The sequence below is a fragment of the Neomonachus schauinslandi genome, chromosome 4 (genome assembly GCF_002201575.2).
Source record: "Neomonachus schauinslandi chromosome 4, ASM220157v2, whole genome shotgun sequence".
NCBI classification, from domain to species: domain Eukaryota; kingdom Metazoa; phylum Chordata; class Mammalia; order Carnivora; family Phocidae; genus Neomonachus; species Neomonachus schauinslandi.
The window spans coordinates 104509022-104533019 of record NC_058406.1 but is presented as its reverse complement, the minus strand read 5'-3'; the positions used below and the strand labels follow the sequence as shown (position 1 = coordinate 104533019).

General features: G+C 42.2%; 1 protein-coding gene across 1 annotated transcript; it reads right to left on the bottom strand.

Moving 5' to 3' along the window:
• Window positions 1-915: 915 nt before the first annotated feature.
• On the bottom strand, window positions 916-4919 carry LOC110578490 (keratinocyte proline rich protein). Its single transcript, XM_021687988.2, has 2 exons — window positions 4893-4919; window positions 916-3424 (listed from the first exon to the last, which is right to left on the bottom strand). Exon 2 carries the CDS (start codon window positions 3394-3396, stop codon window positions 1639-1641), a length of 1758 nt encoding a protein of 585 aa, XP_021543663.1. The 5' UTR covers window positions 3397-3424; window positions 4893-4919; the 3' UTR covers window positions 916-1638.
• Window positions 4920-23998: the final 19079 nt, after the last annotated feature.

Sequence of the window (23998 nt, the reverse complement as noted above, 5' to 3'; positions counted from 1 at the left end):
AGAGTTATTTCTGTCCCTTTTACTAGTGCCTACTTGGTAGGTAGGCAATGAGTATTTGCCAGTAAAAAAAATAAATGAACGAATGGACTTTACATAAAGAACCTCAGTTTTCCTTTGCCAGGTGTCTCTTGGGTCTCCACCTCTGACACTGCAGGGCCAGATCCCTGGGGCAAGGGAAAGACATCCTCAGAGCCAGGTCTTAGATCTGTGGTGCCCAACTGTGGAACTGAATCTGTGAAGTCAGGCCAGAGCCACCCCCTGCTGTCCTCTTAAGAGGATCCCCTTTATCCTCTACAGACCCTGGTGGCCTCGGGGCACTGTCTCCATTTGGGGAAATGTTCTCCTCAAGAGCACTCATTCTACAGCACCCAACTCATAGGCAGTGAGTGGGGAGAAGAGGCACCCCTCTCTCTCCAGCCCCTCCAAGCCCCACCTTCATGCTGCCAAGACCACTCATGCCCAGTGGGATTCAGGAGCGATGGCAACCTTGGGTGCTCCCTTTTTTACAATGTCAAAAAAAAAAAAGAAAAGGGCAAATAGTTTATTCTGAACAAAAGAAGAGTGTATCCTGTGGAATATCACAGAGAACTTCCAGTTCCCCTCAAGCTCCCCTCTCCCTCCTGACACCCACAGCTGGGTGACCTGCCCAACCTAGACCTGAGTCCTTTACCCCCAGATTGAGGAGCAAGAGTTATTCTTCTTGTTCCCTCATTCCTCCTACCTTTTCATCCAGCTTCTCCCACCAGGAGAAGCCAGGAACACTGAGGGGAAACAGAAAATCCACAAGGAAGCTTACCCGGTTAAGGAAAGTTCAGATCACAGGTACAACACACTCAAGAAAAAAAAAAAATTATAAAGAAGCTCATCCCAGAGAGTCAGGAAGGGTAAAAAACAGACATTCTGCAGGACTCAGACTATGAGGGTATCATCTTTATTGTTACATGGCCTCCTTCTCTCCCAGATCCTGGGGTTGCCTATCAGGATAGATCATAGCTCAAGCTGCCAACCCACAAGCTTTGCAGAGCAGCTGTTTTCCCCAGGAGAAGCATGGGACTTTAGGGATATTCTCACTCCACCCAAATGGGAGTTTACAACCTTATTGGTCAGGAAAAACAGACACATCTTAAAAGTGAGATAATTCAAGAGACATTGCAAGGCAGTTGCCAAATGGCTGGTATGGACAATGCAATGGGTTCTAGGAAGTCAGTGTAGGCTCCCGTGGGTAGGAACAAACAGAAAAGACTCCAAGGAAAAAGTCTTGAAAGATGGGTTGGATTTCAGAGGCTGGACACAGCAGAGAAGTGGTCTATGCAAGGAGGGTGGGAAGTGAGCAGAGGCTTGGAGGCAGGGACACCTAAGGTATGTTCTGGAGCACACCCATATGTGCCCTGGTGGCCAGACTGGTTTGGCTAGAACTGAGGATGTGTACAGGGGAGGAGCCAGATGTGAGGGTGGAGAGGTGCCTGAAACCCAGGTGTGGATCCTGAGATGACATGCGATGGAGTTTGGACATCACCTCTGCAGCAGGGAGACTGTCTTTGGAGAGATGCATATAGAATGTGTTGGAAATTGAGGTTGTTGGGAAAGGAGGCGTGACATTTTCAGGATAAGAGGTAGGGATGTGTCAACCATGCTTCCTTAAAAATAAGCCCCCTTTGTTCCAACAGAAGAACCTCGTTTCAGTCCAATACAGGTGCCTCCTTGGTCTCCACAATCACTGAAACCCTGTGGCTCTGGAATCCCATCATAAGGTCCAAAGCTGTCACCACTTCCTTGCCACTGGTTATAACCAGCTGGGCCACAGCTGGGGGCCTCAGTGTCTAGGCGGCATGGGCTGGACTCATGACAGCCTCGGCCTGCTCGGCATGGGATTGGATTTGGTCCCGAGCATGGGCTGGGACACCACCGAGGCTCCACACAGGGCTCTGGGCTCGGGCAGGGTGCTGGAAGGGGAATTGGCTCTGGAAGTAAATAAGGTTCTGGGAGCTCACAGGGCTGTGGACATGGACGTGACTCGGGAAATTCACGCTGCACTGGTCTAGGATGTGGGGCTGCGCACGGGTCTGGACATGGTTCTGGACATAGACAGGGTTCGGAACGTTGCCGCGGTGGAGGACATGGGCGGGGCTCTGATCTTGCACGTGGTTCTGGGCGTGGAGCAGGATGTGGACATGAACGTGGGGCAGGAAGTGGGCATCGCTGGAATGATCTCTCTGGACTTTGGTCCAAACGCCGTGGTGGACAGAAACTTGGGAGTGGACGTGACTCTACACGTGGCCTCAGCTCCGGGCAGGAGGCACCCCAGGAGGGTCGTGGGGCACAACTCTCAGAGCAGCGTCTGATGGGGGGAATCTGAACCGGACACTTTTGCGGGGGGACCTGCCTGGGGCAGCAGGGGGAGGAAATCTCTATCCGGCACTTGGGACCACATCTCCGAGAGCCGCCTGAAGTGGGACCCCGAGGACAGCCACTGCTATAGATGGGCTCAGAGCGGCGTGGTGGGGTGCAGTAGTTATAGGAACTCGAAGAACATGCTGATGGCAGCCAGCTGCTGTAGTAGGGCTCAGACCGTCGTGGAGGGGAACAGCTGCGGTAAGAAGGTTGCAGCTGGCGAGGAGGGAGGCATCTGCTGGTGCTCTGGGAGCGACGCTGGGCGGGGAAGCTCCCATAAGAGCCTCGGGCCTGGCACTGGGGTGCGCAAGTTCTAAATGAAGCCCGGGACTGACGCTGGGGGGTGCAGTTGCTGTAGTAAGTCCCGGATTGGAACTGTGGGGCGCAGTTGCTGTAGGAAGCCGGGGACTGACGCTGCAGGACGTATCTGCCATGGGAGCCCTGATACTGGCACGGGGTTGAGAATCTTCCCTGAGTCTGGGAAACTGGGGGACAAGCCACGTAAGTCTGGACAGGCTGAGGAGCTGGACGGGGTACAAAGGTCTGGACTGGGCATTCCACATAAGTTTCTGTATAACAAACTGGAGTACATTCTACATAGCAGGTCTGAACAGGGCATGGAGCTTCACATTGCACACAGGACACCTCAGGCTGGCATGGAGCCTGGCATTGAACACAGGAAATTTGAGACTGGCATGGAGCCTGGCACTTCACCTGGGTGGTCTTAGACTGGCTTGAAGCCTGGCACTTTGCTTGGGTTGTCTTAGACTGGCACGGAGCCTGGCACTTCACCTGCGTAGTCTGGGACTGGCATGGAGCCTGGCATTTTACCTGGGAAACTTGAACTGGGCATGATGTGGGACACTCCACAATTTGCATCTCACAAGGGGCTTGGACCACCGCCTGGCTCTTGGCACTGGGGAACTGGGAGGGGTAGAAGGAGGAACCCTTCACACAGCACTGGGGGAGCGGCAGGCAACACTGAATCTGCTGCTGGTCACACATGGTTCTGATGCAGGCAGGTGAGTGAGACCTACGGTAGAAAAATCAGTGTCAGGAGAGTGAGTTGTTGGGAAGAAGGGTCTAGGACCAAGGGGAAGACACCCTGCTTCTCCCCTGTACTTTCATCCCCAACTCTCGACCTTTACCCTAGAACACTTACTGAGTTAGATGGACCCAATATTAGTCACCACTGCCCATGAGACCTGTCTTGGATCTACCAAAGGACCTAACTGAAGTCTTGATCTGAGGGAACTTCAAAGGCACAGCCAGGGGAGCAGGCATCTAGGGTCTCCCCCTGGAGGGTGGGCATACCAGTGTCCGACACAAGAGGGTGTTGAAGACAACGGGATTCCTTGTCCTAAGTGGCAGGAGCGCACTCTATAGGAGGTAGAGGTGCTTCTAAGGCTGCAGCCCAAAGTGGAGTTTCCACACCCACAGGAGCTTGGATATCCTCACATACATGCAGTGGCAACACACACATGTACAATCATGTAAAAATGAACATATGGGAGCAAGCATTCAGGCACCATTTGCTCACAAAACATCCACTGGAAAGTAAAGGATCCAGTCAGTTATTGGGCAGCTCAAACCCAACATATCTACATTCAATATTTTTAGGTGAATTTGTTTAAATGACCCTCATGGACATAGGCAAAACACACACAGACAAAACACACCAGCCTTGGAAAGAACCACCATGGCAACTTGCCCAGGCAGGTTGTTGTTGTAAATCACCTGAAGTTGGACAATCTGCTGGCTTCAGAAATATTTTACCCCAGCCGCTCTTAAAGGCAGGGAATGACTGCCTAAGATGGAGTAACCCAAAAAGCGCAAGATTCCTAAATCACAAGACTGGCATTCAGGCACACATAAACCCCTACACAACAGGAGCATTACAAACATGACTTGGGGGATTCAGGCATACTTTCTAACACTACACTTATCCAGGGAGAAACAGAGGGCAGTCTCCATTCCTCTGCCCTCCCTAAATTCACCACAACCCAGTGACCAGCACAGCAGGGTGGCTGATTTAACAATTAACTCATCCAACAAAACACTTGTCAATAAGCTCCAGATATACTGAAAATGCTTCTAATGAAAGGCAAAGCCTTCCATTCTCCATTAATAAAGAATATCTAAAAACACATGCCCTTAGGGAAAGTAACCCCGCTACACACATCTCTGCTCACCAAGTGTAAATTACTCATGCATCTTTTCCAGGGTGAGATGTCCTGATGTGGGAAAATGGTACCTGAGCAGGAAGCCAGCATTATCAAAGGCAAATACACTTACTTCAGACCCTCAGTTCTTCACACAAACTTCACAGATATTCTTCTTATGTCCTGTAAAAGTCTACCAGACTTTTCTCCTCAGGTTTATGTACCACTCTTCCTCTGCTTGCAACTCCCCCCTCCCTCACTATGCCTCACCCTCGTGAATCTGGGCATCCCCTGAGACACATCCCTACCCCAATCCCAGGACCCAACCACAAGACTCACCCTCCTCACAGCAGGCAGACATTCAGGCTGAAGCATCTGGACAGAGGGCTGTCTTATATAAAGGGTTCTGGGTCTGGCTTACACAATGAGACAGCTGGTTGGCATCTGCATGGTTCATCACCCAGGTTGGCATTCCAGCAGCCAGTCCCCTCCCTGTATGTCTGTGCTTGCAGTCACCTACAGAATGTAGGAGTGTCTCACGTCAATGTCAAAGCCTCCGGACCATGAAGGAGCAGATTCTTGTTTTCTTCCTCCTTCTTCACCCTATTGGTTTCTTCTCCATCCTTAGGAGACCTGGTGGTGGGGATAATGAGGGGTAGCAAAGGTATCATCTGTCCTAAAAGATGATTCCAGGCCCCTGACTTCCTCCTTATGTCAGGTTCTCATCAGATAAATATAAAAGAGGAAAAATTCCCTAACTTGAAGCAATTAAAGTCACCTGAAAGATGCAACACTACAGAATGAAGAGAACATGGTCAGACCTGAAGCTAACATCACAAGTTGGCTACTTATGGCTGGGTGACCTTTAAAATCAACCTGAATATTAATATACTCAACTGAAAAATGAAGATAATTAAATCTTTCCAGAGTTGTTGTGTGGGTTAAGGCAATTATTTTATGCAAAAGCATCCAGCCAAGAATGATACTCAAAATCTAACATCCACTCAGAGTAAATGCTGACCGTAAGCAACAAGGCACAGCATTTACTCCTACTCCTGAGCTGAGCAGCCTGGTGGCTTTACAGCAGGTACTCAGCTAATGCTATGGAGTAGTCCTTGAAGACAGCATAGTGCAGGACAAAAGTACTAACCTGGCATCCTGTGAGCCAGATACAGTCAGGATGAGACATCTTTTTATTTTTTGCCTACATAATTTTTGTTTATATAATTTAGTAAGTAATTATAAATATTTAGAAATAGAGAAATTATACTTAAGATTCTAGACATCCAGCTTTTCCGCTAATATCAAAAGATATGTCATAGGTGAGCCTAATTTCCATAAACCCAATAATTAATAGTGCCCCTCTTAGATAGGGCATATATTTTTATGTTCTACATCTACTTCCATGTTCTACAATTCTCCATCATTCTATAATATATCTGCGATGCAATGCAAAGTATAGTTTCTTTTTATTATTTTACTTATGCTCTTGTTTTTCTTTGGTGAGATTAAAGGAAAGTAGAATAATCCTTCTACCTGGATCATTTCACTTTTTTATGTAACCTTCCAACCTCTCTAGGCATTAAAGATTCTGACCAAGCTTATGAGCACAGACTTTAGACAGATTTGGGATTGAATCTGAACTCTAGTACTTGTTAATGGGTGAAAGCTACTTAACCTCCATAAGCCTCAGATTGCTTATCTATAAAATGGAAACAAGAAGAAGAAGGTGAAGAGGAGGAAAAAGAAATAAGAAGAGAAATAAAGAAGAGGAAGAAGAATTGGAAAAGCCATAGGATTATCATGTGACTTAAATGAGACAGCTGATCTAAAGTAGTTAGCACTCAGTTACCCAATTAGCTCTCTGGGCTTTAGTTTCCTCATATGAAGATGGGAATAAAAATGCCTCACTAGGTTCTCATGAAGATAAAATCAGATAATGGGTATGAAAGTGCTTTGTGACCTACAGTACACATACCAGTCCCTCCTATGGAGAAGTCTCTGCCCAGGTCCACCTGACTTCAGAGTCCAAGTTCTGGGTCCGAACACTCATTCCAAAGGGGGTCTCCAGATATCATTTCAAAGTTGTGTATGATCATAGACTTTTAGAAGGTCAAAGCAACAAGGGTCCCCAGAAATTTTCCAGTCCCACCCTGTCATTCTACAGCTGAGGACTCCGAAGCCCGGAAAGATGAACCTCTCTGGGGCTTAAAGCTAATGGCTTTCTTGGAGAGATAAGACTCCAGGTAGTCCCAGATCAGGACTCTTTCCACTACAACAGAGAACGTAGTTCTCTGATCACACAATTTGGCCAAGGTGCTCTGAACTTGTATAGCCCTGGGCTTGATATTGGCCTAGAAGGTATTCAGGAAATCAGTGAAGAAGAAAAACTGAAAACATAGACCAGCTGGACTCACCAGAATGTGAATTATTGAATCCCAGAGTCTCCCTCACTCATCTCTTGATAGGATGTACACTTTCTGAAGGGAATATTTCTATCTTTTTTATCTTTGTATCTCTAGATTCCTGAATTAATATCAGTGTGTTCATGGATGGGTAGAGAGATGAATGGAAGAATGGCATGAAATTGGGCTTTTAGGAGTTATGGTCCTTTGGGGCCCAGGCTTGCTGAACCTTAACAGAATTCACTGGTGTGTTAGGATGAGTTGATCCTAAGAGCTAGAATAAATACTTATCCTCGCTTTTCAAAGATGTATGTTTTTAAACTGATTTGATAAAACTTCTCCCTTTGTATTATTCACCTTCTTCTTTTCATTTAAGTCCCCTCCTATCACTATAATACTGGAGGTGCAGGGACTCACCCCTGAAATGGAGGTGATATTTGTCATCTCAGATACCTTTCAATCCTTCCATATAAATTATCAGTATCTTATGACCTCTACCCTCAAGAATTGGAGTAATCAGGGTTTTATCCTATCTCCAGGATACTACTGAGTTGTCCTCCCTAAGTCCAGTTTCAGTGGATCAGATGTGTATTTAAACCACATAGTACCTAATGTGTCAACTAGGGTAAAGGTAAAGGCACAAAATACTATCATAGATTGTCACCAAATGGCTGTTTAATAGATAAAGAAATAAGAACACCTCTCTGTGTGAGAGAGAACAAAGAAAAGTTAATACTAAACAGATCAGAACTCCCCAGTTCTGTTTGCAACCACCTTTAACAGAGACATTAAAAATAAAAGAGGAAGCAAGCACAAGAGGGATGGTGATTGGGAACATCAAAAGGACATACAAGGAGATGTAAAGATGTAGATGGACACAGAGAGAGGCTGGAGTTGGAAATTCATGAACAGAAAATGTGTAGAAACCAGGAAGTAGGTATAAGACCCTAAGTAGAGTTATATATCTACTTTAACTCTTTTTCACATTTTGCAAATTTGATAATGTTGCCTCAATTAAATTTAATAGTAATATATGTACGTTTCCTCAGCAGAATAAAAGCTAGGCTAGACAACTCGTACTCCTGCTTATACAGAGAATTTGGGGCCTCTGAAAGTGTTACTGACTATCTTGTAACACTTATACCATCAAACAGTAATACTCTGAGTCTAGTGCAGAACTAAACCAACTACTCTTTTAATCACAGTAAACTCTGACAGTTGTCACCATGGCGAATGGACAGTCCTGCTTCATCAGATGCTCAGCCTTGTAGAATATAATCAGTGTAGCGTCGTTGGGTTATCAATATCCAGTGATTTAGAGAAGTGTAAAAGGGGTTTGCTGGCAAAGATACATCAAATGCCAAGCTGTCTTTGGTTACAGAGAAACCTTTTGCCACATCCTGCTGCTCAGTTATGTGCTCCCATTGTAAGCTGGTGCTTCATGTCTGATGCCTTTTCTCAGAATTCTTTCCTCTGCTCAGAACACTGTCTCCTGACCCTCTCTCCCCACCCACCCCATTCCCCTGTGTGCCAGACATCTGCTAGAATTAGTATCACTCCAAGGTCTCCATAAGCCTCACTTAGCTCTACTATTACCATTGCCCCAGGTGAACTGAGCCACACTGGGGCCCCAACAGTCTTCTTTTATGGGACCTACAAATAATGCACATCTTTACCAATGGGTCTGTTTTTTTCACTAGATGATGAGCATATTGGTGGCAGAAGACTGTGTCTAGCAGAAAGCCATGTTCTTAGAAAGTGTCCACTAAATGTTTGTTGAATGACGTTATGAAAATCAGTCTAGTAGTAAGTCCCAGGAGCCAATTAACAGAGTTGGTTGCCTGATAGGATACCAAGAAAGACTTCAGTAGATATAAGTTGGCTAGAAAGAAGATGAGATTTCACTAACTAAATTGAATATAAAGATATAGATTCCTCTTTTATGTTTGAATTACTTGTTTGCTGTGGGTTTCAGAGGTAAACTACCTTCCAGTTTAGAGACTGGAACCTTATTATATATATGTTTTTGCCAAAATATAATCTTGAGGTTAACTTATTACTGTAAAATTCCTTTATTCATTATAAATCTCTTTTATTAACACAAAGAAGACATTAAAATTTGTGTGGCCTCCAGCAAAATCACTTAAATTCTCTGGGTCTCAGTTGAACTGGTAAATTCTGAAGTTACTTCTGGTTCTAATAATTGATTCAAATTATAAAGATAGAAATAGAGTGAGAAAGAGAAAGAGAGAGAAAATTATAGATTGAGGTAGAACAATGAAATAAATAAATATAGAGCTGTGATAATAGTGTCAGCATTAGATATATATACAGAAAGATGAAAGGATAAATTTGTATAATAATGTTCATAAGAGTACACAGGTGAAATTAAGATTAAAATATATCATTCTTCATACTGTACATAAAAATTAACTCAAAATAGATTACAACCCAAAAGCTAAAACTATAAAATTCTCAGTAGAAAACATAGAAGTAAATTAGTCAACAGTTTCTTAGATACAACACCAAAAGCAGAAGCAATAAAAAAAAATAGTTAAATTGGGCTTCGTAAAAATTAAAAACTTTTGTGCTGCAAATCATACCATCAAGAAAGTGAAAAGATGTCCATAGGCAATGATAACACTAATTTGAAAAGATATATGCACCGCCATGTTTATTGCAGCATTATTGACAATAGCCAAGATATGGAAACAACTAAGTGTCCATTGATAGATAAATGGATAAAAAATTACGTCTGCGTGTGTGTGTGTGTGTGTCTAGTGGAATATATATATACAATGGAATATTACACAGCCATAAAAAAGATGAGATCTTACCATTTGCGACAACATGGGTGGGCCTAGAGTGTATTATTCTAAATGAAATAAGTCTGACTGAGATTTCACTCATATGTTGTATCTAAAAAACAAAAAATGAACAAATGAACAAACAAAAAGCAGAATCAGACCTATAAATACAGAGAACAAACTGATGGCTGTCAGAGAGAAGGGGATTTAGGGGATGGGAAAAATGGGTGAAGGGGAGTGAGAGATACAGGCTTCCAGTTATGGAATGAATAAGTCAGAGAGATGAAAGGCACAGCGTAGAGAATATAGTGAATGATACTGTAATCATATTGTATGATGACAGATGGTAGCTACACTTGTATTGAGCACAGTATAACATATAGAGATGTTGAACCACTATATTGTACACCTGAAACTAATGTAACATTGTGTGTCAACTATACTCAAATAAAAAAATTTTTTGAACCTCAAAAAATGTGAAAAAATAACCCATAGAATAAAAGAAAATATTTGTAAATCATATATCTCAAAATGGACTTGAATCTAAAATATATAAAGAACACTTAACTAAATAATAAAAAGATGTTACAATTTAAAAATGGACAATGGATCTGAATAGATTTTTTTTTTTCCATAGAAGATACACAAGTGGCCAGCAAGCACATAAAAATATGTTCAAAATCACTGGTCATCAAGGAAATGAACATCAAACCCTCAATGACATAGTGCTTCATACCCATTAGCATGACTATAAAAAAAAAAAAAAGAAAAGAAAAGAAATAGGCAATAACAAATGTTGGGGAAAACATGGAGAAATTGAAACCCTCAATACATTGCTGGTGGAAATGTACATGGTGCAGCCACTGTGGAAAACAGTTTGGCAGTTCCTCAAGTTAAACATAGAGTAACCATTTGATCCACCAAACCACTTCTACCAAAATGAAAATATCACCAAGCAAAATGAAAATATGCATCTACTCAAAAATTTGTACATGAATGCATTGTAGCAGCATATTTACAGTAGCCACATTGTGGCAACAATCCAAAGGTCCATCAGTTGATGAATGAATAAACACAAAGTGGTATACTGACACAATGGAATATGTATTTACCATAAAAAAAAAATGAAATTCTGATACATGCTACAACATGGATAGACCTTGTAAACATTATGCTAAGTGAAAGAAGCTGGTCACAAAAGACCACATATTATACGATTCCATTTCTTTTTTTTTAAGATTTTATTTATTTATTTATTTATTTAGAGAGAGGGAGTGTGCACAAGTGGAGGGGAGGGGCAGAGGGAGAGGGAAAGAGAGAATCTCAAGTAGACTCCACACTGAGTGCAGAGCCCAACATGGGGCTCGATCTCATGATTCTGAGATCATGACCTGAGACAAAATCAAGAGTCAGAAACTTAACCGACTGAGCCACCCAGGCACCCCCGTATGATTCCATTCTGTAAAATGTCCAGAATAGCCAAATCTATGGGAACAGAAATTAAGGCTTGGGGAAATGGGTGGGGTGTGACTGCTAATGGTTTCATGATTTCACAGGATTTCATTTTGGAGTGATGAAATATTCTAAAATTAGATTGCAGTGATAATTATACAGCTCTGTGAATACTAAAACATTGAATTGTAAACTTTAAATAGATGAACTGTATGAAGTGTGAATTATATTTCAGTAAAGATTATATACATATATTTACACATATATGTACATATGTGAACATATTGTATACAGACACACACACACACAGATAACACACACACATCCCTAAATCTTGGTAAAACCTAAATCACATTCATGAAGCATAGAATCACAGGCTTTTGGAGATCCAGCCTCCCTGCCATATATGGTACCTCCTACAATATCCCTAGGGAACCTCAGTCAGACATCTTCCCCAAGCATCTTGGGAACACAAATCACCCAGATGGACATGTTCACTGGAAACTGACCCATAATCCAAGGAAATAGTATATGTATTCTTCTTAGTGATGACTTCTTTTTTATATCTTCCCTATTAATAGTCATTATCTCAAATACTCTATGCTAAAAGAATGTGATCTTATTTCATGAAGTGGAGTTTATTAAATATGGTTCACTCAACAAGTATTTATAGATCACCTATTGGAATCCTAGAATTGGATTAGGGGTAGTCATCATCCATTCACTCAACAAACACTCTCTGAGCAGCTACTTACAGCCTCTGCCCTCAAGGAGCTTGCAGTCTAATGAAGAAAACACATAGATGAGTAGACATTTGCAATGCAGGGTGATAAGTAAGAGCTTTGATAGATGTAGGCATAGGGTAGGAGCCTAGAAAGGGGGGGCACTTAAAGAAGGGAGAATCAGGAGCACTGCCTTCCAAAGTCTTGACTTTCTCTCTGTGGAGAAAATGCCACAGATAGTCACCAGTGGGAGAATGGGACTGTGAACCTCCAAACACGAAACTGAGTGGCCCGTAGCATAAAAAGACAAGTGTTGGTGATAGAGTCACCAGATTTAGCAAATAAAAATACAGGAGGCCCAGTTGAATACAATTTCGGATAGACTACAAATATATTTCAGCATATGTATATCCCAGGGGCTGGAGCAATTAATAAAGATATTTCAATACTAATACAGATTGAAGGGATTATGGTGATAATGTTGGTGATGCTGATTCCTTCATTTGCCCCTGCATACGTTTTTCATTCAGCTGGTGGGTATTTACTGTGTATAAAGCATTGTGCTACACCCCGGGGCTACAGTGGTAAGATAAACAAACAAAGGAATGTAGCCCCCCCCCCCCCTTCTTAGAGAGCTTTTGGTCAAGTGGAGAGACAAACATTAATCAAAGGGCCACAAGGATAGTCAATGATATCCCTGATCAGCATTTGACAGGAGAGGTTCACCAAGCGTGAATGCTGCCAGGGAGGCCAGGAAAGGCTTTCCTGAGTAAGAATACGTGGGGCTGAGATCTAAAGATAAGGAGAAGCACTGAAGCATGTTGGAGCATGCTAGAACAAGGGAACAGCATGTGTGAAGAGACAGCAAGGAAGACAGGAGGGATGGTGGCACATTCACAGAACTGAAAGCTGCCAGTGAGTGTGGACAGGAGGAAGGGACCACCAGGTGTATATCCTCAGATGGCAAGCCACAGTTCTAAGCAGAAGTATGGCAAGAGCAGACTCGGTGTCCTGCTGGGAGTGGTGTGGAGGTTACTGGAGCAGAAGCAGGGACACAGGTGTGGGGACTAGATAATGGATTGTTGATTCTATGCTAGTGTTAGGCACCCTCAGACACAATCCACATTTTATGTTACTGGATCTCGAGAAGTAAAACCAGTCAGGAGACTGAGACCCCCAGGAAAAAGGCAAGGTCTCTGGGGGCAGACATGCCTGGGTTTATCCTGTAGCTGTCCCTCCAAGCAGCTGTGTGGAACAGCAAGTCACTTACTCTCTCTGAGCCTTGGTTAGTTTTGACATATATATAATGTAAACAATATCTGCTGCATAGGTGGTTGTAAAGTCTAAAAAAAGGTGTGTGACAAGTCAAGCCATGAACAGGCCCTCAATAAACACAATTATCATTATTATCACAATCAAATTGTTATTATTATTACTTAACATTACAGCCACTTTTATTACATCATGATGCTCACCTAATGGAAAAATAATCATTTCTGAAACAGTTTGCAATGAGCCAAAATTATCTGGAGTATGAAGTCATTTAGGCCCGGTCATATGACTTCAGAAATAATTAAGAGTAAGAACTGCGGCTTCACACCATGGTCTCAGCTCTCACATGTCCCATCCTGTGGCCCACCTGAATCTCTGTATCTTCATATCTCAATGCTGTTGGTTGTTTCTCTTGTTGATTTATCAAAGAATGTTATAAAAATAAATTGTGATACATGTTATGAACATTCTTTAATATAAATCACAGGAAACCTGAGAGCAACTACCCTGCACATGCATTCTGGTCTCCAACACTGAGGCTGACAGAAGGGAAGAAGATCCCTTTTCCAGATTAAAGGACAAAGTCACTAAACTTGGTCTGGATCTTTGTCCTAAAGTGTTGTCTGGACAAGGCTGTGCACTGGCTGGGATGTTCAGAACTTGAATTGGGCAGCTTTGCCTGGAGAAACTCCGATGGCACTGGTGGGGCTGGGGTGCAGGAAGGTGGTACTGAAGGATCATCAGGGCAAGGGGCAGGCATGCTAGAAGGAGAAATTTTATTTTCTTCCATGATGGGATTGGAGGGAGCACTCTAGTAAGTGTACATTGGAGGGAGCACTCTAGTAAGTGCTCAAAATACAAGAATAATTATTCCTGCCTTCGAGGCCATCACAAGCCAGCATGGAAGACAGATGAGGGTTCACATGACTTCTCCATTAGACATAAGCCCTGGGTGCTATTGGAGCTTAAGGAAGGTATGTAACCCAACTGGAGAAGGACATGGTATCTGGTTGATGATATGGCAAGAATGAGGTCATCATATTTTCAGGATCACAGAGAACTGGGGACTCTAAGACTTCATTGATGGACAACAGGTGAGGAAATAGAACGGGCAGCATAGGAACGGTCAGTACTAGCCTAAGAAAAGGAGAACAAAAAGACTTGCATTCAAAGAGTCCTAAGGAGAAGGTGATCATCATTGCAAAATTTCCAAAGGAGTCCATTCCATGTGGCCGTTAGGACATCAATAGTGACCTCAGAGAGACTGATTTCAAAGAAGATGTGTGAGTAGAAGTCATTACTTATCCTTTCTGTTAATGAATTGCACTTATAAAGTGGTAAATAATTGAGAAATGGAAAACAACTTTATAAGGAAGAAGAAAGGCCAGAGATGCGATAACCACTATTTCTTGAGGCTTGCCAAAACAAAAACTAGGACAGTATCCAATTGAGTGTGGAATGTGCAGAACTGATCACAAGAGTTTTAGATATTCAGGAAAGAAGAGAATAATGTGGGCTGGGTTAGTTATGGAGGTTGGTTCAAAGGACCAAGGTCACTGATGGGAATAGCCATATAATGGTGATGATGCTGACATTAATGATGAAGGTAAGTTTGATCATGATGGTGGTTTGCAGGAAAACTGTAATCTGTGAAATAAATGTGTTCCTGAGGGTCTTGTGTCACATGAGAGCAAATAGTTATTGTCCTGTCCTAAGCCATTTAGTTGCACATAGTAACTCATTTAATCCTTACAACAACCCTATGAGTTATGTGATTGTGTTAGTCCTTTCTGTCAGAAGAGTACACTGAACATAGAAAAGTTAGTGACTTACTTCAACATTATACAACCAGAATTTCATTGAAATAATATGTAAGTATTTAGTTCATATGTATTACCAATGAAAGAAAGATTTCAATAATAAAACACTTAAAATGACCAACTTAAGTGGAATTAATCATTATTTCACAAAAAGCATTCCTACACATTTGTCAGAGTATAATTTAATTTAGTGACACTTCCACCTGTCATTGGTCAATGAAGAGGAAGGGGGGCACAAGAGAGACAATTATCCAGATGTCTTCAAGCTTTGAACTGGGCAAATGATGATGCTGTTCTCTGACTTGAAATCAATAGAGAGGAGGTTTGATGGATGGAGGGCTAGGGAATGGTTTTATAAGATTTTTTTTTTTTTTTGAGAGATAGTGTGTGCTTGTGCCCATAAGCAGGCAAAGTGGAGGCCTGGAGCAGAGGGGGAGGGAGAGGGAGAGAGAATCTCCAGAGGACTGGGGACTGAGTGCCAAGCCCTAAGCAGGGCTTATCTCAGAACCCTGAGATCCTGATCTGAGCTGAAACCTAGAATAACAAAGCTTAACTGACTGAGCCATCCAAGAGACCCTAGGGAATGGTTTTTATATTGTAAATTTTGAATTTGAAATGAGAATGGTGCCTTTGATTGGTAAAATCTGCAAGACACCCACATGATGCCCTCTGAAACTCAGGAAAATGTGTGAACTCTGACCTAGGAGCCAGGTAGATAAAAAACATTTTTCATACATCTACAATATTCCATTCTAGATATAGGAGAGATGGTATTGGGCAAAGTAACAAGGTTCACTCTCTCAGGAAGTTCACATTAAAATGGGAAGAGGAGGGCACAAAAGTAAATAAATAAGAAACCAGTTGTTGGTGATATGTGAAATGAAGAACATAAAGCTTAGTTATGTGCTTGAGTGCCAAGGGGGCTATTTTAGATTCAAGGATCAATGAAGGGCTCTCTAAGAAGGGCTTCTTAACTATCAGAGTAACAGTGTTAACTGAGGCCACAGGAGATAACACTGCCCAGGAGAGGTGAGGAGAAAGAGGAGTGAGCAGGAGTGAAAGGCTCAGACACTGCCAGGGAGCTGGCTTTGTTCTTACTGCATGACCATGGATGACTTATTTAACTTCTCTGGAACTCAATTTCCTTATTTATAAAATTAATGGGGAACCAAAATTATGCATTTGTGAGAATCAAATTAGAAAATTATATAAGTTAACGAATTTCTGGCAACACAAGACTTCAGATGTACAGAACTAGAGAAATCAGATACACTGTCCTCCCCCTCATTAGTTTGTTGACCTGTCCATCTGTTCGTTCATTCGTTCATTCATTCATTCATTCATTTTAATAATATAAAAAGACTAGGGAGCCCACCCAAATGAAAGCTAGGATTTGACAATAGCCTACCTCTAACGATAGGTTCCTGTCCCACAAACCCCACCATGCCCTCCCCAACCAAAATACTTATTATTTCCAAAAAAAAAAAGCTTTTATCAATACATTTTCCATTTCACATGGTTATTTCCAACCATATACAGTAGACAAAAATGAGATATTTTGCTTCTTTTAAACTTAGAAATAGGGCATCATGCTGCATATAATCTTTGGAGAATTGCTTTTTTTCACTTATTTATGTATTGTGTGTTGCTTTAATTCATTCATTTGAAACACTGACTCACAGACGCTGTATGACTATGTAACAATGACTCATCCACCTTCTATCTGATGTGCCTTTGGCTTGCTTCCTACTTTTGCTGTTAGATATAGTACTAGTGATAAGGGAAACAAAGGCAAGAGAAATGTAGCTTAAATTAAATTTCCTTACAGCTTGCAGCCCACCTGTAACATGCAGAGTGTGACTTTCCTCAAGGAACTCATGGCTGCCTCAGTGCCTTAATGTTTAAGTTTTATAAAAGACTAAAAGTAACGAGCAGCTAGCTCCTCAAGGTCCTGAAAGCCTTGCTTCCAAATTCCTTAAGGACTTATGCTATCCCTAACCCCCACTAATTAAAAGGTATATAATCAGTCACTCCTCACAATCCCAGTGCAGCTCTTTTTGTCCATGGGTTCTGTCCCCATGCTATAATAAAATCACCTTTTTGCACCAAAAACATTTCAAGAATTGTTTCTTAGCCATTTACTCACAAAGCCAAAACTTCAAATCACATCATTTCATCATTTGGGCGCCCTTACATGGGGCTTCGAGTCTTTTCACCTGGACTCTGAGCCTCAGTGCAACGTGGTAATTCCTCTTCTCTTCCCTTACTTTCATTTCAGGGGCTTTTCAAGGAGTCTTACTGGAACACGTCCATGTAGAATGCTCAGGCTGCAATCCTCTAGCCCATGGCTACTCTGTGGGGGAGGAGAAAGCCTGCCTTTTGGCTGGAAGTTAGTAGCCTGACCAGAATGGTAATAAGACCCAGAAAATTGATGCCCTTTCTTTATTCCTATTCTTATATAAATTGTCTTTCTGGGGCACAGTACAGCCACCTAAGTCACTAGCACAGCTGCCAATCTAAATACTACTGTGTGAGGTTTCCTCCTCATTGGTCAATGTGATCCCTTCCACATCTCTGGTCTAGCCACTTCTGGCCATGGAGCCTCCCTTGGGAGCCAGCCAAAACTAGTACCTGACTGAATTAAAACCCAACCAGGGACTGTTTCCTAGGGAAGTCAGCTGTAAGGACTACATGTGTTGGAATGTTGCTTAGATCATGATGGATTTCTATCTTTACTGTTTTTCACTAGTGTCCCCTACTGACTACTTAAGTTACAAAGTTGGGTAATTTCTCCTTGTAAAACTTTTCTAGTTTTCCATGCGTTAAAAATGGTGGGTTCTTCACAGCCTTCATAACACAACAGGGCTTTTACAGCTTGACAAGACCCGACACACTCTTTCAGTCCATTCACCAGCACCATTTGTAGCTTAGGATGCAATGGGGAAGGGAGGGAACGCCGGCATTCCTCCTGCAGGGCCTTTAGGGCAGAATGGCGATCAATAGCAATCTTGTTCAAGGGACACCTCTGGTCACTTTTGACACCCGGAATCTCTGACATATCCAGTGTGGGAGTCAGGGGGGTTTTTGGTAATGGACCTTCTCTAGGCTTCTACTTTGGTTGCAAAGGACTCTACCTTGGCATGCCTTTTAACCCACTGGAATCAATTTGGATTGCAAGATTTAAAAAAGGACAGGTCTTCTTTAACACTGCACAGCCTCAGTACTCCTTAGGAGATGAGGGAAAATGGCTCATTAATGGGACATTAAGCTCCAGTATGGCCTATCATTTAGATCTCTTCTGCAGGAAACAGGGCAAATGGATTGAGATACCCTATGTCCATGCCTGAATGGCCCTAAATCAGGACCCTGACCTAACCAGCCAGGTTAATAAAGCCCCTCTGGACATATTGGATGATGACTGTCTAAACAGGCCTCCTCCAAATAAACCCAGGTTGCTGGAGAAAACACAAGCCATCCCTAATGAAGGGGACACACTCTCTCTCACTGTTCCTCCTGATAGACTCAGGTTACTCTAGCTATATGTGGGGGCTTCTCCCTCATTCATTTCCGGGTGCAGCCTGAAACTGGCTCCTATTCCATCCTTGGTGCCTCCTGCACCATGGGCTCCTCCTCCTCCCCTCACTGTCAAGGAGCAGAGAGCACCCCCTGGACCTACGCGGACCACATCAGATTTCCCCACCAGTGTTTCAAGTAAAAATTGACAATGAGGAACAAAATGGTTGACTTTTAAGTGGACCCAGGTGAAATATGTTCAATATTTAAACTAATTTAAGTTTGTTGATTTAATTAAGATAGGTACGTCCTTAGAGTTATCAGGATTATGAAACTTTTATTCTACCCTGGTTTGCTAAAGGTCAAGTAAGTTCATGTTTTCTCCATTGCAATTTGTCAGCAAAAAAGATGACTTAAAATGATTGTTAATTTTGTCTGTCTCAAAGTTTTCACGGGTAATTGTTAAGATAGCTTTCAAGAGGAGGGGCGGAGCAAGATGGCGGAGAAGTAGGAGACCTGGATTTCGTCTCCTCTCAGGAATTCAGCTGGATAGGGATCAAACCATTCTGAACACCTACAGACTCAACAGGAGATCGAAGAAAAGAAGAGCAACAACTCTCTCATCAGAAAAGCGACCACTTTCTGGAAGGTAGGACGTGTGGAGAAGTGAATCCGAGGCGATATTCGGGAGGATAGACAGCGGGGGAGGGGCCTCCGTCGGCCGCTTCTGGCAAGTGATAGAGCCGCGGAGCACAAAATCGGAACTTTTAAAAGTCTGCTCCGCCGAGGGACGTCACTCTGGTGGCTAAGCGGGGGGTGGAACCCTCCGGGAGAGTGTGGTCTCAGGACCTTCAGGGTCACAGAAAGACCGGGGGTGCCTGAGTGTGGCAGAGCTCCCAGGAAACGGAGCAGGGAAGCCGGCTGCAGAGGCGGAGCCCAGGCGCGGGCTCTCAGCTCGGGGTTGCCATAAACCATGATCCGTGGCACAGTCGGGCCACTGCTCCTCCAGCAGGGACCCAACAAGTGGCAGATCCGGGGAGACTCACCTTCCTTCCCCGGGAGGAGCCGTGCAGGAGTACACTACAGGGATCTGCTGGGTTTGGAGACTCCACCCGGGTTCGGGTGCCAGATAGAAACGCGCAGTCACAGGCCAGGTGAGCACGAGGTGCAGCCGGAGACCGGGGAGACGGGAGTGACTGATGGCTTTTCTCTGGGGGCTCACTGAGAAGTGGGGCCCCGAGTTCTCGGCTCCTCCGGGGCGGAGATTGGGAGGTCGCCATTTTTACTCTCCGCCTCCAAAGCTGTACGGAAAGCTCCCAGGGAACAAAAGCTCCCGAGAGCAAACCCGAGCAGATTACTTAGCCCGGAGGGGTCAAGGGCGGGGCAATTCCGCCTCCGGCAGAGACATTTGGAAACCATGGCAACAGGCCCCTCCCCAGAAGATTAGGGAGAACAGCCAGCCAAGACCAAGTTTACCGATCAATGAGAACGACAGAACTCCAGCGCTAGGGGAATACTGCACATAGAATCCATGGCTTTTTTACCATGATTCTTTAGTCTTCAAAGTTAATTTTTTTTAACTGTCTTTTTTCTTTTTTTTTCTTTTTTTGAATTTTTCTTTTTCCCTTTTTCAACCAACATCTTATCAATCCCTTTTTAAAAAAAAAACATTTTTATTTTACATTTTTAGAGTCATATTCTATCCCTTCATCGTAGTTACCTGTATTTTTGGCTTATATATATAAGTTGTTCTCTCTTTAAAATTTTGAGATAGTTTCTTCTAACAGATTAAAATATACCCTAAATCTCTAGTATATGGTATTTTCTATTCCCCTGCCTGATCACATTCTCTCCCTTTTTTTTTCTTTTTTGTTTTTTTAAATCCTCTTCTTTCTTTTTTCAAACAACTTCTTATCAATTCCTTTTATAAAATTTTTTATAATTTCCATCTTTACAGTCATATTCCATCCCTTCATCATATCAACCCTTATTTTTGTACATATATAAGTTTTTCTTTCTTTAAAATTTTGGGAGGCACTTTCTCCTAAAAGACCAAAATACACCCCAAATCTAGTGTGTGGCACTGATCTATATACCAGCCTGATCATATTTGATCACATTTTGGTTTTTTGTTGTTGTTGTTGTTTTGTTTTGTTTGTTTTTGTTTTTATCTTTATCTTTTTCTTTTTCTTTTTTCTCTCTTTCCGTTTCTTGTTCCACTGCTTCAGGTCTTTTCTGATTTGTTTAGAGTATATTTTCTGGGGACATTGTTACTCTGCTAGCATTTTGTTCTCTCATTAATCTATTCTCCTCTACACAAAATGACAAGACGGAAAAAATCACCTCAACAAAAAGAACAAGAGGTAGTACCGACTGCCAGGGAACTACTCAATACGGACATTAGTACGACGTCAGATCTAGAGTTCAGAATCATCACTTTAAAGATACTAGCTGGGCTTGAAAAAAATATGGACGTTATTAGAGAAACCCTTTCTGGAGAAGTAAAAGAACTAAAATCCAACCAAGTAGAAATCAAAAAGGCTTTTAATGAGGTGCAATCAAAAATGGGGGCGCTAACTGCTAGAATAAATGAGGCAGAAGAGAGAATCAGTAATATAGAAGACCAAATGATGGAAAATAAAGAAGCTGAGAAAAAGAGAGATAAACAACTACTGGATCACGAGGGCAGAATTCGAGAGATAAGTGATACCATAAGACGAAACAACATTAGAATAATTGGGATCCCAGAAGAAGAAGAAAGAGAGAGAGGGGCAGAAGGTATAATGGAGCAAATTATAGCAGAGAACTTCCCTAATTTGGGGAAGGAAACAGGCACGAAAATCCAGGAAGCACAGAGAACCCCTCTCAAAATCAATAAAAATAGGTCAACACCCCGACATCTAATAGTAAAACTTACGAGTCTCATAGACAAAGAGAAAATCCTGAAAGCAGCTCGGGAGAAGAGATCTGTAACCTACAATGGTAGAAACATTAGATTGGCAACAGACCTATCCACAGAGACCTGGCAGGCCAGAAAGGACTGGCATGATATATTCAGAGCATGAAATGAGAAAAATATGCAGCCAAGAATACTATATCCAGCTAGGCTGTCATTGAAAATAGAAGGAGAGATAAAAAGCTTCCAGGACAAACAAAAACTAAAGGAATTTGCAAACACAAAACCAGCCCTACAGGAAATCTTGAAAGGGGTCCTCTAAGCAAAGAGAGAGCCTAAAAGCAACATAGACCAGAAAGGAACACAGACAATATACAGTAACAGTCACCTTACAGGCAATACAATGGCACTAAATTCCTATCTTTCAATAGTTACCCTGAATGTAAATCGGCTAAATGTCCCAATCAAAAGACACAGGCTATCAGACTGGATTAAAAAACAAGACCCATCGATATGCTGTCTGCAAGAGACTCATTTTAGAACCAAAGACACCCCCAGATTGAAAGTGAGGGGGTGGAAAACCATTTACCATGCTAATGGACACCAAAAGAAAGCTGGGGTGGCAATCCTTATATCAGACAAATTAGATTTTAAACCAAAGACTGTAATAAGAGATGAGGAAGGGCATTATATCCTACTTAAAGGATCTATCCAACAAGAAGTTCTAACAATTGTAAATATCTATGCCCCTAACATGGGGCAGCCAATTATATAAGGCAATTAATAACAAAAGCAAAGAAACACATCGACAACAATACAATAATAGTGGGGGACTTTAACACCCCCCTCACTGAAATGGACAGATCGTCTAAGCAAAAGATCAACAAGGAAATAAAGACTTTAAATGACACACTGGACCAAATGGACTTCACAGACATATTCAGAACATTCCACCCCAAAGCAACGGAATACACATTCTTCTCTAGTGCCCATGGAACATTCTCCAGAATAGATCACATCCTAGGTCATAAATCAGGTCTCAACTGGTACCAAAAGTTTGGGATCATTCCCTGCCTATTTTCAGACCACAATGCTTTGAAACTAGAACTCAATCACGAGAGTAAAGTCGGAAAGAGCTCAAATCCATGGAGGCTAAAGAGCATCCTACTGAAGAATGAATGGGTCAACCAGGAAATTAAAGAAGAATTAAAAAAATACATGGAAACCAATGAAAATGAAAACACAACTATTCAAAATCTTTGGGATGCAGCAAAGGCAGTCCTGAGAGGAAAGTATATAGCAATACAAGCCTTTCTCAAGAAACAAGAAAGGTCTCAAGTACACAAGCTAACCCTACACCTAAAGGAGCTGGAGAAAGAACAGCAAATCAAGCCTAAACCCAGCAGGAGAAGAGAAATAATAAAGATCAGAGCAGAAATCAATGAAATAGAAACTAAAAGAAGAGGAGAACAGATCAACGAAACTAGGAGCTGGTTCTTTGAAAGAATTAACAAGATTGATAAACCCCTGGCCAGACTTATCAAAAAGAAAAGAGAAATGACCCAAATAAATAAAATCATGAATGAAAGAGGAGAGATCACAACCAACACCAAAGAAATACAAACAATTATAAGAACATATTATGAGCAACTCTATGCCAGCAAATTAGATAATCTGGAGGAAAGGATGCATTCCTAGAGATGTATCAACTACCAAAACTGAACCAGGCTGAAATAGAAAACCTGAACAGACCTATAACCACTAAGGAAATTGTGGCAGTCATTAAAAATCTCCAAAGAAACAAAAGCCCAGGGCCAGATGGCTTCCCAGGGGAATTCTACCAAACATTTCAAGAATTAATACCTATTCTTCTGAAACTGTTCCAAAAAATAAAAATGGAAGGAAAACTTCCAAACTCATTTTATGAGGCCAGCATTACCTTGATCCCAAAACCAGACAAAGACCCCATCAAAAAGGAGAATTACAGACCAATATCCCTGATGAACATGGATGCAAAAATTCTCACCAAAATACTAGCCAATAGGATCCAACAGTACATTAAAAGGATTATTCACCACGACCAAGTGGGATTTATCCCTGCAAGGTTGGTTCAACATCCACAAATCAATCAATGTGATACAATACATTAACAAAAGAAAGAACAAGAATCATATGATCCTCTCAATAGATGCAGAAAAAGCTTTTGACAAAGTACAGCATCCTTTCTTGATCAAAACTCTTCAGAGTATAGGCATAGAGGGTACATACCTCAATATCATAAAAGCCATCTATGAAAAACCTACAGCGAATATCATTCTCAATGGCAAAAAACTGAGAGCTTTCCCCCTGAGGTCAGGAACGCGGCAGGGATGTCCACTATCACCACTGCTATTCAACATAGTATTGGAAGTCCTAGCCACAGCAATCCGACAACAAAAAGAAATCAAAGGCATCCAAATTGGCAAAGAAGAAGTCAAACTCTCACTCTTTGCAGATGATATGATACTTTATGTGGAAAACCCAAAACACTCCACCCCAAAACTGCTAGAACTCATATA